The 18,578-nt window shown below is 42.6% G+C and overlaps 1 protein-coding gene across 3 annotated transcripts; it reads left to right on the top strand.

Moving 5' to 3' along the window:
• The first annotated feature begins 121 nt into the window (after positions 1–121).
• Positions 122–18,509, top strand: smc4 (structural maintenance of chromosomes 4). 3 transcript variants are annotated; one of them, XM_079678373.1, is made up of 24 exons: positions 122–271; positions 1,708–1,865; positions 2,853–3,043; positions 3,601–3,792; positions 4,824–5,000; positions 6,896–7,060; positions 7,586–7,713; positions 7,926–8,066; positions 8,371–8,521; positions 11,544–11,708; positions 11,819–12,052; positions 12,208–12,393; positions 12,499–12,660; positions 12,764–12,989; positions 13,422–13,498; positions 14,091–14,243; positions 14,574–14,700; positions 14,959–15,148; positions 15,922–16,066; positions 16,395–16,568; positions 16,802–16,984; positions 17,246–17,478; positions 17,593–17,776; positions 18,143–18,509. In XM_079678373.1, the coding sequence occupies exons 2-24, from the start codon at positions 1,718–1,720 to the stop codon at positions 18,305–18,307; spliced, it is 3,897 nt and encodes a 1,298-aa protein (XP_079534499.1). In that variant the 5' UTR covers positions 122–271; positions 1,708–1,717; the 3' UTR covers positions 18,308–18,509. The 3 variants fall into 3 exon arrangements, with proteins under 3 accessions (XP_079534499.1, XP_079534500.1, XP_079534501.1); XM_079678374.1 differs by having other exon boundaries at positions 140–296; XM_079678375.1 differs by lacking the exons at positions 122–271; positions 1,708–1,865 and adding an exon at positions 1,953–2,125.
• Positions 18,510–18,578: the final 69 nt, after the last annotated feature.

The raw sequence follows: 18,578 nt of genomic DNA on the forward strand, positions 1-18,578 counted from the left end.
CGTCCCCTTTTTTGAATTTCGTGTTTTTTCCCCCCTGCCCTTTGAACGTTCCATGGTGCCTTGCGTCAGTTTGTAACGAATCTGGTTCGACAGCACAGTTTAGGCGCCATTTACAAGTTAGAGTTTTCAAGTAGGAGAGCGACTCGGCACGGACACGGGCTATATTTTGTGGATTATATTATTCGATTTTGGATTAACGAATACTTTTTCCGATTACGTGATTTGGGTCAGAAAGGAAGACTATTGACAGACCGTGCTTTTATCGTGGAAGGTATATTGAAACACTTTAGCTGAGAGTAAGTGAATGAATGGGTTCCGTCTATTTGCTGAAACGCATAACTTTAGCTCCCAACCTTAGTTAACATTAACAACGCGATACGTTTCAACATTAGCTCAGATTAAAAACGTAATGACTAACAATACTGCGGTATGTAACGCGAAGTGGTCTCTTTTTTGCCTTTTATTACATTTAACGCAAGACGTGCCTTGTTGTAGTCACACACGCCCCTGGCTGAAATATAACTTTTCTAAGCTAACGTTAATGTTGCTATGCTAAATGTTAAATTGCAGAAATACGTTTGGCTGCTTAAAGTCAACCACTTTAGTGTTTGGCAATGTTATTTATGCAAATACCATATAAATTCGCCCCTTTCAATTGCGATACGGTTCACATTGAGTACAGTATGCTTTACAGTGTTTCAGTAACGTTACACATCCAAGATGAAGATACGTTTGATAGTCAAAGTTGGCTATTTCATTAGCATGCTGCATTATTTCACATCTGATAGTTAGCTACAGCTGCTAACTTCACGTTAACATTAGCCAAGTCAGCGCATTAACGTGGCAAAGTTAACAATAAATGCGTTTATCCTGTGGCCGAGCAAGCGTTACTAAAGTACTTATCTGCATAGATATATACAGTTACGTTATATTGACGTTTCATTCGTTCTTTGAATGAGTTAGCGATTTAGATTGGTCCGTGTGCACCTCCGACCCCAACATAACAGTGGATTACATTTGATATTGGTGTCAGTTTAAGCTCTTCGTTTAATTTAGGACGTTGCGTTTTAACCACCGGGTAGTGAGCCAGTTTAGCTAATAACCATACAACATAGAAAAGGTTGTGCACTTTAGGAAGAAAATGTAGCTATTTGCATATTAACAGGGTTTTCCTGTTAGCGTTACGTTAACAGTATCTTCCGTTTTTCCCATCATTGGGAAGGGTCATTATTCGTTCAACTTTGTGACGCAGAAATGAAAAACCTACATTTGATGCAGAGGGGTACTGAAACGAATCTGTCACAGCATAGGAAGTTATTAATTTGTAATGTTTGCTGTTAGAATATCATCTAAATTGTTATAATCATCAGGCAGTTGTCAGCCTGATGTCTTTAATGATATTATCAGGGTGATATCCTTTTTTTAATCAAACTTCAGGTTATACACATGATGATTCATGTTGTTACTGTATGTTTTGATGTAAGTAAAAGAGGGAGCGAGAAAAAAAATCAAGCTATGGTCCAATTAAAAATATATACCGACTAACAGTTGGATAGGGCGGCAAGGGGATCTGACTGGAAATGATTAAAGCCTGGTAGCTGCGTGTGACCGACTAAAAGTGGAGTTGGGAGATTGACAGGCACAAAAACCACTCATGGATAATCCTTTTTTTCTTCTTTTTTTTTTTTTTACCAATGACCCCTTTAGATTTAAAATCATGCCATCTAAAACGGCAAAGAGCTCAACTGCCTCCTCCAAGTCAAAAGGGAAAGGGTCGCAGCCCCGGGATGACTCCGAAGACGAGCTGGATGTACCCCCTCCACAAACCAAGTCCAATGGCCAAGAGGAGGCACCGCCGACAACTGGCAAGTAACAAAGGCTGTTTTGGTGTCTGTGAATCTAAATAAGTTGTGTTCACTCAATGGCGTTGCGTGTACTGCCGTTCTGTTAGTGTCCAATTGCCACAGCTGTGAATCTTTTTTTCTTACTTAAATCTCAACACGTAGTTATAATGGCTGATCATTTTTTAAATAAAGTGTCAGTCATCAATACTTGTCTTATGATTTTTGAGATGATTTTAATATCGTCGAGTTTACTTCTTCCCCGGATCTTCTCAACAAACGAGGTAAATCATTTCGGGTTATGGAGGGTTTTATGTTGTAGATCAAAAGTATGTTGTATGTTTTACGTTTTTCTTATAACTTGCAATTTGTAAAATAAATGGTATGACAAGATTAAGATACATAACGGCATTAAGTGATGTGTGTATTCTTTGGAATACGTTGAAATTGTTCACTGTGTGTCTGACTGCATGCATTTAATTTAAAAACATCCACCCCTCAGCTTGTTTATGCTTCTGTGAGCACAATAGATTTTGGACAGGTCGTTGTGGCTTGGTGTGATGGCAACATAATCGGTTTAACGTTATACATTATTATAAATAAATAAAACGATTGCCTCCCTGCGTTTGGCGTGCAGTTCGGCATGAGTGAATGTGTAACGTTGATGATAGAAATGTGGAATTGACTTATTTATTATCGACGAAATGAATGTGGCGCATCTACGATCTCGTATGAACGCTTCTCGTGAAGAGCGTTTGTATTTTAAAGTGGGTTTGTTCATAAGCGGCCATGGTCTTTTTTCTTTTATGGCTTGGCTCTTGTTTTCAGAACAAAGAAAAAATAACGCCTGTCAACTTTCTCGGAGTGTCTGTTTGACTGCGGTTGTAACTTGCTGCCTGTGTTTTGTTTGTTTGTTTTTTTGGCTCCTCCACCCCTCCCCCACGCGCCACTGTCCCCCACCTGAAACGACACGCACAGGGGAATAAAAGTTGTACTTTTTCTGTGCCACAGATGCGTCTCTGGGGGAAGCTGCCGAGGCGGCTGATAATCGGAGTTTGGAGGAGATTCTCGGCAGCATCCCTCCACCCCCGCCCCCAGCGATGACCAATGAACCGGGCGCTCCACGCCTGATGATAACGCATTTAGTTAATCGCAACTTTAAATCTTACTCAGGAGAGCAGATTCTGGGGCCTTTTCACAAGGTATGACCAAACATGGTTACAAATGTCATCCCATTGTGGGAAATACTTTGTTAATGTGTTGTTTTAAACTCCCAGATTTACCATCATTCTAGTGTTTATCAATTTTATTTAAATTGTCATATTGCACAGCTATACTGCCTGTGTACCTTGGTTGCCTGGAAATACATACAAAATAAATAAATAATTGTCTATACTACATTATAACATTTCATTGAGTTAAAAAAAAAAATAGGTAGGAAAAGTCACATTCCTCCATTTTGATTTAGTGAGTGTATCGTGCAAGGGGTAGTGATGTGCTGACATATCCCATCAATTATATATGTTGTTAAACTTTGTCTTTTGACAATTTTCTGATCCCCCCCCTGTGCGCTGCGAATATAAGTGTATTAAAGTAAATCTTCACTACACCCTTTTGAAAAACATTCACTATCACAAACTAACTATGTTTAAATTGTAACGTATAGCCTGTATGACATTTACAGTATTTACTTGTGGCTGCAGTATATTTTTATGTAATTGATTGACCTGGTTTTTTCTCTCCCCCATCTTTCTCTCAGCGCTTTTCCTGCATCATTGGTCCAAATGGGAGTGGGAAGTCCAATGTGATAGATTCAATGCTCTTTGTGTTTGGATACAGAGCTCAAAAAATCAGATCAAAAAAGCTCTCAGTGCTGATTCACAGCTCTGATCAACATAAGGATGTGCAAAGCTGTACTGTGGAAGTCCATTTTCAAAAGATTATTGATAAGGTATATATCTGTCACACAGATGTAAATTACACTCACTCTGTATCAACTTAGGAGAGAACACAATTCATTTCGCCTGGGGGGGTGAGCATTCATATTTCCTTGTAGTTAGATGTTGTTGTGTTTTTGTATTATATTTTGTTACTCCTTGATCATGATATAATATTGCCACACAATGATCAGACCCCTGATTAAACCGAGACTCAAAGCAGTCATGAAAGTTCCAACTACCACCTACACATGTCATAGTGAATTCACAAAGGGGCTAGGATTGAGTCCTCTATCTTTGAACGCTTTTTAAACGTTCAAAACAGTAACTAAGCTGTATTTATTTGATGGTACTGTGAATTTCAATAACATGGTTGTTAGTTATGCCCATTTATTATTAGCATTGGATCACACATTAGTTATCCTTGTCAAAACTCCTGACAAAAGTGTAATAAATTAAAAGTAAACATTTTTCTAAATTTGATCTGCCACAGAGTTTTAGTTTTGTCTTGACCCCTGTAACATTTCTGATTCTTCTCATTCTCTAAGCCTTTCTTTATGGTTAAGCAGTTCCGATTAAATTAAAATCAAATTACTAAACTGATTTCTATACATTCTGCTGACTTTACAATCTGCTCTTTTTTTTTATTAAAATTATTGTTAGATGTGATGTAGACAACTTAGATTATTTGACCTGTTCTTTCAATTATTACTTTTTTAGCCAAATAATCGATGAGTTTGCAATGCGTTTATAATCTTATTGTATCTGACACATTTTGACAATGGTACATTTAACTGGATATAATACACTAACCTGATGTGGTTTAACCTGTAATTGGATCTGCCCTAGATCTGTGTTGTGCTTTTTAAACAAGCCTTTTTGTTGATTGTTTTTCATATTGAGTGTTTTTGTCTAACCTCTCTCAGTGGATTTGTCAGTATTAGGGGCATGATCATTTTATGAGTAGAGCCGTTAGAGTTCTCCTCAACTGTTCTGCACTAAACTGCCCTCTGTCTTCTGCCCCCCCCCCACCCCTCTGAGCCAGGAAGGAGATGACTACGAAGTCATCCCCAACAGCAAGTTCTATGTTTCCAGGACGGCCAACAAAGACAGCTCCTCAGCCTATCATATCGGGCACAAAAAAGCCACATTCAAAGAAGTGGGGGTTTTACTCCGGAGCCATGGCATTGACCTCGACCACAACAGATTTCTGATCTTACAGGTAATTGTGCATTTATTTGTATTTTTCTTTAACTCTGCTTTTGTATTCTTGCTCTGACCATCCCATTCTGTCAGAGATGTTCTGCTCTTCCTTCTTTGTCCATTTCACAGTCCACTGTGGGTCAAATGTTTCATGGTGACCTTACAGCCATGCCTGTCTGCGGGGATAACCTGTTGCCCTGGAATTGGATAGGAGAGGATGTACTCTCTACGAGTCCTTAGACTGCTATAGCAGCGCATCATGGTTTGAAACAGTGTGGAAAAGGTGCGAACCATTATTTGCTGCTTTAGAATTTTAAGGAATAAATTCAATTGTACCCATATATGGACCGGTTTGTGAGTGGCTGTATTTGAAAATGAACTCTGGTTTTGTAGTGGGGGAGCCTTTTTATGGGTTTTGCGCTCCAGTGGGTACAGGTTGGACGACCTCCTCCCCCCCCCCCCCCCCCCCCTTCCCATGTACCTGCCACGCTTTAGCAGCACGTAAATATTGGCGTGTGAGACCCCAACCCCAATATTGGCAGTGCTGCTTCAGTGTGGCCGGATCAAACACCCTCCATTACCATGGCTTTTATTGGTTCAACATTTTGTTTATTTTTTTACCTCACCGGCAAATGTACCGCATTCCTGTTTATTTTGTATTATTTGTGTTTTTAGATGATTTTGAACATTTAGTATTGTGTTGCTGAGTTTGCACCAGTTCTCTTGTTGCATCCCTTTCCCTCCTGATTGTATTACATGTGTAACCTACCCATTATTACTGATTAACCCATGGCTTATGGGGTGATGCAATAGGTCAGAACAAAACAAAAAGGCTGATTTAATCTTGGTTGTCCCATTTCTTACATTTTATTTTATTATTTTTGCTGTGTGCGTTGTAGTTTAACGTGAACACGTGGTGTCTACTATCCTCTTGTTTATGGTCAGGTTGATTACATGTGTTCTGCTTGACTTTGTTCTACGTAGATTTGTGTTTGTGTGTGTGCATGTCTGCTCTCCCTGTTAGATGTTCAGCTCTCTGTCCATGACATGATTGCATGAGTATTGGAAGAGGCTTTAGCTTTTCTCCAAAGTCACTTTTCCTTTCCTTAGGCCTCTGGCTAAGAGGAAGCTGTCGGGTCTGTTCACTGGTGAGAGCAGAGGTTGACGTGGGAACTCCCCTACCTCTGCTGGCTTCTCTTTTCTTTCACACATAAGTTGTACCCGAGCTGCCCTTTTTCTATACCTATAAAGGACATATGATTTTGGAACAAGATGTTTCTATATTTGCAGATATAGAGTTAAGATCAAATATTTAACGGAGATATAGTTTTATTCTAAGCCATCAGGCTTAAAAATTAATAATGTTCAGACCAGTATGATTACTCATTAGAGCTTTGCCTAACTCTGTGACCACTAGAATACACTGTGGGAAATGAACCCACGGTGCAGATCACAGAAGTCCGCAATCCTAAAAAGGTGGAAAAGAAGAAAAGTGTGTAATGGGCCATCATTATTGGTGGGGTTGGGATAATGTGTAAATAAGCATTTTCATGGTATACTTGTTTTACCTAATTGAACCATGTCTATTATTTTGAACATTTGTTTTAAATTATTTTTATTTGATGTCCTCTTTTTTTATTTAGCTCAGTGTAATATTTGTGTGTTTTGCGGAGAGCCATCGTGTTCTCAAACTCTGTGTGTGTGTGTGTGTGTGTGGGGGTGTGGGTGTGGGTGTGGGTGTGGGGGTGGGTGGCAGATCAACAGTTTTTTTTAAAGTAGAGAGGTTTAAATTCAATTGACCACTTCTTAATAGTCTAATACAATATTATTTAATTATAAGAGTGTTTTATTAAAACTCTTGGCTCCATTTTGAAATGAAAGTATCTTTTTCCTTGTGATCTGGACTGTATTTAGGGTGAGGTGGAGCAGATAGCCATGATGAAGCCCAAAGGTCAGACGGAGCATGACGAGGGCATGCTGGAGTACCTGGAGGACATCATCGGCTCCTGGCGCCTCAAGCAGCCCATCCTGACCCTGGCCCGCCGCATCGAGCTGCTCAATGAGCAGAGGGGAGAGAAGGTGACACTCACACACTCATGAGATAACAAACTTGGCTTCCTGTGTCTGGACTTCCTATGCTCTGCCTTTTATACAGTAGAGGTTTAAATGTGCATAGTTTGTAAGCTTTTTATGCAAATATCCGGGATGAAAATAAATGTTTTTGAATAGTTGTGTACTGTGAAATGTAAGATAACTTGGTCTTTGGTTTGGCAGACTGCCCAAGACATGATTCATCGTGTTTCACAAAAGACACACTCACTTGAACACACATTGAACGCATTGATGAAAGTTGTGCTATATTAGTATTTCAACATATGTATTTTCATTTTGTCCAAGTAAGACGATACTCGAGTGATTAGAATCAAATGAATGCTATTGTAGCTCTTATCAAAATATTGATGTGGGATCAGAATGATGGAGATGCTATAAAACATGAATTCTGTATGTTTTAATAAGTCTCTTATTCATATTATTTTCTGTCTATAAATGTTATTACAGTTTTGTCACATGATATTAAGTACAGCAATATGTTTACTGTCCTAGCTTAACCGAGTGAAGCTGGTGGAAAAGGAGAAGAATGCGTTGGAGGGAGAAAAGAACAAAGCTGTGGCGTTCCTCACCCTGGAGAACAACATCTTCAAACACAAGAGTCGGCTCTGCCAGTATTACGTGTGAGTGCACCAGCAACATGTCCCTGTTCTCTGCAAGACTCATTCAAAAGGAAAACATCCTCGTTACATTTCAATGTTACCCTAGCATAGGAATGGCATTCTGAGCCTCACAGGGGCAACAGGACCCTCTGGGGTCAGGCGCCGGTTTCTTTGGTTTATGTGTAAGCCACTAAGTTTGACTCACTTTCCTCCGGATCTCTCTTTGCCATCAGCGATGATCTGCAGAAGCGTGCTGTGGATAAAGATCAGGAGAAGCAGAGGATCATGGAGGACACCAAGGAACTCACTGAGAAAAATGCAAAGATATCAGAGGAAATTGAGAAAATGAACCAGGAGCTCAAAAATGTAGAAAAGTAAGAAATGTTTGTGCTTCCCCTCTAACCAATGTGACGGGCTTTAGAGGTTACAATCTGTTGGCCTCATCCAATCATTTGGTGGTCGTCAGTTTCTCTCTTTCCCTGTCCCGTTTGGATTCAGGAAAGCTGTTACGTATGTGTCCTAAATAGTTTTGTTCTGTTAGGAGTTAGCCATTATTATTTATCATCATTCTTATTGTTCTATAATGGAAACATTTCTGTATTCATATTATTTTAATTGCAGTATTTCAAGACATTTTCTCCATGATTGACTAAAGTGAAATTGCTGTTTCTCCACCAGGAAACAAAATAAACTGAACAAGTACATAGAGACGCAGAAGCAGAAGTTCACCCAGCTGGACCTGCAGGACGTTGAAGTGCGTGAGAAAATCAAACACTCCAAGAGCAAGAACAAGAAACTGCAGAAGCAGCTGGAAAAGGACAAAGAAAAGGTATGTTGCTCTTTAGAAGGTTCTCCACCGCAGGCTGCTAAAGGACTTCATTCCACTTGGTATCACCGTGTGCTACTCTGCAATAGTGATCTCCCACTGTCGCATGATAGGTCAGGAGAGCATAACTGTTGCCATTTCCTCCTCATTTAATAGGGATGCACCGAATATTCGGCCGCCGAATATTATCGGCCGAAAATGGTTAAAAAGGCTCTTTCGGCTTTCGGCCGAAAGGGTTTTAGCACCAAAAACATATCACCGAATGTCAGAGAACAGGGTTACGTTGGTAAACTAACGTGTTGTTGTGATGACGTAATCAAAACGCGGCGACAAGCACGGCGCGCGACCATGCTCGCGGCTGGCTCACAGCCAACATGTCTGGCGCTCGGAGATATTTAAAAATATCAGAGAAAGAGGCGCGGATTGCGATTTGTAAAACGTGTTCAGCTGACATTTCTCGAGGGGGTGTAACTGCAAAGACTTTCACCACTTCGGGATTACTCCACCACTTGAAATCAAAACACCCGGACAAATATGCGGAGTATGATCAAATCACAAGCACTGACAGCGAGAGACTGTTCAGCGCTGCCTCGCATGTGCTTGATGAGAAGAGGAACAGACTTATGGCTGATAAAGCAGAGAAGCTACTGTTCATTAAAAAGAACCTCCCACTTTTCCTTAATAAGTAGACAAGGCTGGCTTATCATAAGCTTATCTAGTTCTACATGTCTACTCTATACCCACTTTCCTGAACAATTTTCATTGTGAGTTATAATTCACCATCTCAGGTTATCATTAGGGGGAAATGACAGCAGCACAGTGTTCAATATATTGTACTTTTGGTATGTAAATGATACAATGTTGTTTACATTGCTCATGAGGACAGACCACCTTATTTGCAGATTCTTGAAATTCAATTCTAATTTCATTTGTAAAAAGTTACATTCATGTGGATTTATCCATTTTGCACATTTGTATGCATGCACTTATAGGTGCATTTGTTGTTGTTGAAGGCCTGGCTGTTACAGTCTTTATTTACACTATTTTGTTGTAGGCCTACTGGCCTAGATGTTTATTTTAAAGCACCTTGGCTTTGTTCTGAATGCACTTTGTTGTAGTTATCCTACAGAGAAAAGAAAATGCATTTGACTTGGAATGAATGTACTGTATGCATTCAAAAGTGCTGAATAAATGTTTTATGGACCCATAATAGTGATTATTATTTAAGTTAAGTTTTGCCATAATCATGTCTTTTTCCATAATCAGGTAGCTGAACAACATTGGTAAAAAATGTATACATTATTTATATATATATATTTCTATTAATCATTTTCGGCATTCGGTTTTCGGCCAACTGTTTCCTATTTTCGGTATCGGTTTCGGCCAAGAATTTCCCATTCGGTGCACCCCTTTCATTTACTATGCATAACCAAGAAATACATGGTTGTACTAAATGAAGGCAAGCTAGAACCAGCGGGATGACACTCCAGTGTTGCTCTGTTTATTCTGTACCGCGGCCAAGAAAGAAACATGGGCACTAAAAATACAATTTCCCGTTTCTTATATAAAAAAACAAGGGGATGTTGTTTTGAAGCCTGGAGAGAAATACATTCATTTCAGTCCTTACAGGAACCTTCATGTATTGCAGCATTCATTGTAACTTGTTCTTCTGAGTCTAACATTAACAAGTAGATTAAGAAGGTTCTTATTTTTCACATTTCCCCCCTCTCTAATTTCAGAGGCTGGTGTTTAACTGCACAGACAGAGCAGCATGCTGTTTATTTTTGTATTGTTCATTATTTGTTGTCTGCATTTCAGCATTTTAAGAGACATTAGCCATAATTAATGTGGGATCTAAAGTGATTCATTTCTTAAATGTAAAGAAGTTAATGTTTCTGGATCACTGTGAAAATGAAGCCTTGTTTAAGTTTCAAAGATAATGTTAATTTGTGGAACAATGTTTCAGGCTGTGTAGTGTTTTAATCAAATGGGAGAGCGACAGTTTCCAGAGGAAGAACTGACGTCGTTCTGCCTGAAAGCTACACAAAGCAAGGGTTAAATACATTCTCACATATTTCTCTTTACCCATGCAACAAAACAAATATGTTGTCTCGGTTGCAAAATGGTGTCCAGGCCTTGCTTTATTTGTTCATATGTTCCTCTCCTTGGACGAAGGGAAACCCCCTGGATTTCTTCTAGAGTATTTGTCATTATGCATTAAATAAACTCTGCAATAAATTGTAAATCCAATGTAATGGCAGGAAGGACGATGTGCCGTAAAGTAGCCACTAGAGGGCTGTGAAGTAACACACAAGTGGATTGGCAGTGTGTGTCTGTTGATAGCCAACTCGTGCTCTGTTTCACTTTTAGTGGTGGACTAATGTTTCTCTCGCACACTTACTGAGCCTTTTCTTCACAGAAAGATAGAGAATTCTGTTGTAAATGTAGGTTTAGCTTCCCGTCTCCTTCTCTGCTCCACCTACATGGCCGTGCTCTGGAAACATGTTGGGCCGAGTCAGGCCGGGCTCCGGGGAGCAGTGTTCTGCTGTGTGGTACTCAACTATGGCCAGGCTTGTGTAACGCTCCCAGCCGCCACACATTCCAGCCGCAGTTAACCCTACGACACACACACACACACACACACACACACACACACACACACACACACACACACACACACACACACACACACACACACACACACAGCACTCCTCCTTGCCTGGTTTCAGCTCTGCCACGCGGCTTACTGTTGTGCCGGGCCCAACCAGGGCCTGCTCAGTCCGGAGTGTGTGTTTTATAGTTGGCCTGCTTCTGAATGTGTAGCTTCTTCCATAAATTCACTTTATAACTCTCGTCTTCCCCGATCCCTTAACCTCACCGTCTAACTTCAGATTAAAGGGCTATCCCTCTGGTCGCTCTGAGTGTGTTTTTGATGAGTTGTGTCCTCAGGTTGAACTCAGACAGGTGTTGTAGCTTCTGTTGCTTAGACTCCAGAGTCTGATAAATCTCATCTGTTTGTGTGCAGCTGGAGGAAGTGCGCGGGGTGCCTGCCAGCAGTGAAAAGGCCATCTCTGAGGCAACCGCTCGCAAGGAGGAGATGGAAAAGCAGAAAATCAAAGAAGAGAAAAAACTGGAGGAGGTGATGGAGAGTCTGAAGGAAGAGACCAGCGGCTTGCAACAGGACAAAGAGGTGTGTGTATTAATCACGGTGTTAGTTTGTTGCGTGCTTGGTTTCACTCTAGATAGTAAACTCTGCATTATTACCGTAAACCTTCAATGGGCTCTTCCTGTGTTCTCCAGACCAAAGAGAAGGAGCTGATGGAGCTCAGCAAGGCTGTGAATGAGACCCGCTCTCGTATGGACCTGGCTCAGTCGGAGCTCGACATCTACCTGAGCCGCCACAACACGGCGCTGACTCAGCTCAACACGGCCAAGCAGACGCTGCAGACGACCTCTGACACGCTGCGGGAGCGCCGCGCCGCCATCAAGGACCTGGAAGTGAAGATCCCTCAGAAAGAACAGGAGCTCAAGAAGGTCAAACCAACGTAGTTTTTATAGTCACATCTTATTAGTGTCATTAACTTCGAGCCCGTCTAGGCTTACTATTTCTATTGACTACTGCTGCCACACGTATGGCGCCATTTGTTTAAGCTTTTGTTTAATTGCTTCTTTCTTTTTTTTCTCTGCAGGACGCAGAAGCGCTGGAGCAGCTGATGAAGACGGATAAGGAGACCAAGGAAGGGGTGAGGGAAATGAGGCAGAAGGTGGACGAAGCCAAGAGCTCTCTGACCTCCAACCGCAGCCGAGGAAGAGTCCTGGACGCCCTCATGCAGCAGAAGAAGAGTGGCAGAATCCCTGGCATCTTCGGAAGATTGGTAAAAAATAAATAAATGTTTGGTTTCTAGTTATTGTGAGCTCAAAACATTTGTATTAAATGTAAGCATTGGATGTTGTCTCATCATTTATTTGTGTGCTTGCAGGGAGACCTGGGAGCCATAGAGGAGAAGTACGATGTGGCCATTTCCTCTAGTTGCGGCGCCCTGGACAACATCGTGGTGGATAGCATCGATACCGCCCAGAAGTGTGTGATGTTCCTTAAAGAGCAGAACATCGGCTTTGCAACCTTCATTGGTCTGGACAAGGTAGAGATCAATACACTTTGACTTTATTAGCCGATCAAGACAGTAGTTTGGGGTTTGTGATTAAACATATCATCTCCTCGTACCTCCTCATCTCCTCCCCCAGATGAAGGTGTGGGAGAGAAACATGGCTCCAATCCGCACTCCAGAGGAAACCCCTCGTCTCTTCGACATGGTGCGTATGAAGGAGGAGAGTGTGCGGCCAGCTTTCTACTTCGCCCTGAGGGACACCCTGGTGGCCCAGGACATGGAGCAGGCCACCAGGATGGCCTTCCAGAAGGACAAGCGCTGGAGGGTGGTCACCCTGAAGGGACAGATCATCGAGATGGCTGGTGGGTGCCCCCCCCCCATAACTTTGTTTTGGTTAATCATTCTCTAGCTAGTTCTTACGGCCCGTCCACACAGCGGCGTGCGTTGACGCTTGCCGACGAGCGTGTCTGAAACTCGGCCAACAACCAATCAGATGAATCTCCCGCCCCTGACACACAAGCAGCGGTTTGATTGGCTAGAGCTTGTACTGGCATATGATTCGATTGGCTGACGCTTCTGCAGAGGCTTCAAAAGTTGAACATTGCTCAACTTTTTGCAGCGAGCCACGCCAGCAACGCTCCACGATGCAGTTCGGCGAAAAGTGACGTCACCCCATTCAAAGTGAATGGTGAAGCGTCAACGCACGCCGCTGTGTGGACGGGCCGTTAGTCAAGATTATACTTTCTTCTTTTATGTATTTGTCTGAATGTCCCTGTGGGGTATGTGCTTCACAGGAACCATGACTGGAGGAGGGCGAGCGATGAAGGGCAGGATGGGCTCCTCTCTCGGTACAGAGGTCTCTCAGGAGGAGGTGAGAGTGCATCCCACTTCCTGAGTGGACCAAATTGAAAGTGATGCATGTTAGCAGATACTTTCACTTTTTCAAGACGGGGAAAGATAATAAAAAAACAAAACATTTTTGGATTGAATTATAATAACAAGAAACAGTTTTGTCACAATTCTGTACATTCGAACTTGTTGATAGTGACGTCTGTGATACATTGAAGTCTACATTTAAACTACAGAGCCTTCTGTGCAAAGGCTTTACTTAATATACTTTTTGTACTAAGGCATGCTCACATTGAATTCTCTTTATTCTGCCACATAACATGCAATACAACTCAAAAAGCAGATTAGATGTATTACTATCAGTTCATGTAAATGATGTTCATGTTTCACTTACATTGAACTAGATTTGATTACAAGTGACACTTCAGCTGGAATGAAGTTGAATCTATTGGTGCGGTCAGTCTTCCTGACATGTGACTTGACTCCAAGTGGGTGAAGCAAGTTTGATAAATAACTCCTGATTGAATCTTTCCTGGAAGTAGTTCCTAGAGGTTGGATGAAAATGGAACCTGTGGTCTTAATGAAGATGTTCTTTCTTCTCCTTTTTGTTGCAGCTTGACCGTATGGAGAGCCAGCTGACGGAGAAAGTGTCAAAGCTGCAGAACTGCCAGGAGAAAAGGCTGCAGCTGGAGGAGAGCGTGCAGCGGCTGAGGACTCTGCTCCGAGACATGAAGAACACTCTGGAGAAATACTCCAACAGCATGACCGTACGCACACACACGTCTTTCTTTTCATTCACTGAGGATTTTTAAAATAAGCCCTACTATTAATAGCCCAAAATGAAATTGTTAAAGTATATGTGCCCCGCTCTATCCAAATCAGTCGGAAGTCGCAACGGCTCATTTCAAAAATAAACGTGGAGAGTTTTCCGGGGTTCGGTGAAAGCTCTGAATGTCCTCTTTCCAACAGTGTATACCACTCAAAATGTGTCTTCGGGTCAATGCAACTGATTTCGATAGAGCAAGTCACATATTTCCTTTTTGCTCTTAGCACGACAGTGTCCCTGACATACATATGTCCTTCTCTCCTTCCTTCAGAGTCTGGCTGATCAGGAAACTCACCTGAAGCTTCAGATGAAGGAGCTGGAGGCCAACGTGCTGGCTGCTGCCCCCGACAAGGCCAGACAGAAGCAGCTGGAGAAGAGCCTGGCCGCCTTCAAGAAAGGTGGAGCTCTTCTCTAAACTCTAGAGACATATTATTATTTCCTGCTCGTCTGAGTGTCAATGTGTGGAGAAGCTGTCCCTCCCTCTACATCATGGAATGGTGACAAAACGTTCATATTGACTTTTGAGTTCTAATATCTAAATGCCAGTGATATTCATGAAAATGGTATTAATGTGAATTCCTCTGTGAGTTGTGATCAGACCCTGCATATTGAAATAATACCCTCCTCTCTGTTCTGGCCCTCTTTCTCTCCCTCAGACTTTGACGCAGCGTCCAGTGAGGCTGGCAAGGTGGAGACGGAGGTGAAGCGGCTCCACACCCTCATCGTAGACATCAACAGCCACAAGCTGAAGTCGCAGCAGGACAAGCTGGACAAGATCAACAAGGAGTTAGACGACTGCTCCTCCATCATCACCAAGGCGAAGGTGGCCATAAAGACCGCCGACCGGTGAGGACATCAGGGCTTTGTCTTTCCAAGTCCAATGGATCAACTGCAATATGTTTCGTTCCCCTGGTGGTTCATTGATGTTGCTTATTATGTGAGAGAAGGGAGTAACTAGTGTTATCTTTAATATGTATTTATTATTGAATCATCCATTATAAGTAGCATTAGCTACAGGAACGCTCAGCGACTCCTCTCCTCTTATAATCGTCTTTGAGGTATAAATGTTGCGGCGGTAGCAAACTGGAATATTCCTCTGGTCGTCAGTATCTGGAACACAAAGACTGACGCTGTGGTCAAAAGGAGACGCCTGCATGCGAGGTCTTTTCAGAACACAGCGTCACTTAGAGGCCGAGGCGCCACGGCCTCTAAGTGAGCACTCTTCTTCCTTCATGTGTTCAGACTGGCAGTGAGGACACTGCTGCAGAGGTTTTCCCTTCGCATCAATAACTGTCCTGTGAAGTTTAACGGAGTCCGAAGAGAACTTATTGTTTGACTGGAGAAACATTTTTAAGTTATAGATCTCACGTCTGAAAAAGGTTTGGATCGTTCTGGAGCTTTGCTGCTTCAGTGCAAGAAGAGCTTTAGGATGTTGTGGTGCACACCTTCCTAACGTAGTAGTGTTTGAATGTTGGCATTGCCTTGTAACCGTAGTATCATTTCCCTAGCCCTCATTTAGCAAAATACCCCTGAACTGTTATCATTATTATTTTCCGTTTTTCACAGACACATACTAACCAGTCTGACACTGTCCCTTTGTCCTCCTGTCCCCTCTGCAGCAACCTGAAGAAGTGTGAGGAGAGCCTGAGCCGGGAGCAGGCGGAGCTGGAGGACAACGAGAAGTCCATGGCAGAGCTCACTGAGCAGCTGAAGAAGCTGGAGGACGAGGCGGGGGACGTGATGAAGGCCTGCCAGGAGGCTGAGGTTATTCCCCCTTATTCACTAGTCCTGCTCCCAGAGCCACGCAGGACATCAGAAACATGGTCTCTTCTAACTAGGTTACAAAAGGGCCTTGTAAATTGAGAATTGAAGAAACTAAGTGAGTAAGGAATGAAGAGTACATTTGTGAGTCCTTTCCATCAGAAGTCAGTGACTAAGTCCACAATCCCTAACCCAATTTGACATGAAGTGAAGGGAGTAGTTCAAGGTGTAGCTGTCCTGATTTGAATGAGGGGATTCCTGATCATTCGGGACCCTCTCTGGAATAAATTACAGTATTTATTTGAAAGTGATATTGTTTGTTGCCCTGCAGGCGGTGCTCCCCGAGGTGCAGGAGCAGTACCAGACGGTGGTGAAGGAGATCAAGGCGCTGCAGCTGCAGGAGCACGCCATGCAGCAGGAGTCTCTGAGCGTGCGGCTGCGCATCGAGCAGATCGACACCACCATCACCGAGCACAACAACAAGATCAAGCACTGGCAGAAAGAGGTCATTGTGATTATAACTTCAAACTCACCAGAGTGAGAGCTGAGCCCTGCCAACGGGGGGGGAATTGACAAACATAGTTCACTTGATGTTTAAAAAAACAATAAGTAAACATTTAGAAGTTCCACACATCTTTTAGCTTTTTCTAAAATGAAGGGCGGATTTGCTTATTTATTGTCTGGTTGGAAGAAATATTTTGTGTGTGTTGAGTCTTGACCTTGGATGTTATTTTCCAGGCCACCAAGCTGTCCCTTCATACGGTCGAGGGCCAGCCCGCAGAGGAGCTTCCTGTTCTCACCTTGGCCCAACTGGAAGAAATCCCCAATCCCAACGTCATCATCAACGAGATAATCACCTTGGAGACCAAGTGCACTCACATGAAGCCCAACCTCGGGGCCATCGCTGAGTACAAGAAGAAGGTATGCAAACATATTAACATTTAAACAATAACAACAGACGTCCTGTTGTCCAACCCCAGCAGAGATTCACATTAGTGATCACCATATTTCAGTTTACACAACATCAATAAAAAGAACTACATTTTGAATTGTGAATGGAAGTCATTAATTGAGTTTAATGTTCTTAACTTGCAAAGTCCATGTGAGTTGTGGTGATGGTGATTCTGAAGTCCTGCTCAGAGATGTATTGACAAAGGAAACGGTGTGCCTGTCTGTGTTCAGGAGGAGCTGTACCTGCAGCGCGTGGCTCAGCTGGACCAGATCACCACGGAGAGGGACCGCTTCAAACAGGGCTACGAGGACCTGAGGAAACAGCGCCTCAACGAGTTCATGACCGGGTTCAACATCATCACCAACAAGCTGAAGGAGAACTACCAGATGCTCACACTGGGTGGCGACGCAGAGCTGGAGCTCGTCGACAGCTTGGACCCCTTCTCTGAGGGGATCATGTTCAGGTGGGAGGACAGAGGCACTGACGGAAGACCAGAGACACCTTTTGGTTATGACCTTTCTGTACATGGATGCTGACCTTCTGTTTGAGCTGTGGTGTTCTGTCTCTGCGTCCACAGTGTGCGTCCTCCAAAGAAGAGCTGGAAGAAGATCTTTAACCTGTCAGGAGGAGAGAAGACCCTCAGTTCGTTGGCGCTGGTGTTTGCTCTGCACCACTACAAACCCACCCCCCTCTACTTCATGGACGAGATCGATGCTGCGCTCGATTTCAAGAACGTCTCCATCGTGGCCTGTTACATTTATGTGAGTATGGATGTGTGTTAGGAGATGAAAGTACATTTTGAGTAGGGATGTAGTGGATTAGCAAGTCGGGTTCTTTCGTAGTTCCGTGATGCTTCAACAATGAAACATGTTAGCCAGCTCTCTCAGGACTGTGGAGCTAATCTCTGATGAGGTCCCCCTGGTTTGATGGGGGGGCAGAGAAAAGTGCCTGTTTTTAGGAGCGCTAACAAAGTTAACTGCCTAGTGGTGAATTATCACATTTGGAGGCTTCCAAGTCATATTCACTTCCTGCTTCAGTGTACCGTCTGAAGGAACCTCTGAAGCAGTTTCAATCCCTCTCTTCTCTATATCAATACTTTCTTTCTCTTTTCTGTCGTGTCCGTGCAGGAGCAAACAAAGAACGCTCAGTTCATCATCATCTCGCTGAGGAACAACATGTTCGAGATCGCTGACCGTCTCATCGGCATCTACAAAACTCACAACACCACCAAGAGCGTGGGAATCAACCCCAAGACCATCGTGTTCAAAGAGCACGACGCAGTCACTGCCTAACCCTCACGCTTATTCTCGCTGTTTTCCTTTCCTCCTTCCACACCATGTACATATGTTACATCTTTTTACCCTACCAAATGCTGCTATTCTTTTTACTATTTTTTTTAATTGTACTCTTAACCAATAAATATTGCAGACACTTATAGTTCACTCAAGGAACTGAAACCATGAAATAATGTGTAATAAAATCTTTTGCTGTATATTTCTAAAGTGTTATCACCTTAAATACTCTAATGATGAAACAAACTTGTCGACTTTATCATTTGTGAAA

Source organism: Notothenia rossii (assembly GCF_949606895.1).
Source record: "Notothenia rossii genome assembly, chromosome: 4".
In the NCBI taxonomy this organism is placed as follows: Eukaryota; Metazoa; Chordata; class Actinopteri; order Perciformes; family Nototheniidae; genus Notothenia; species Notothenia rossii.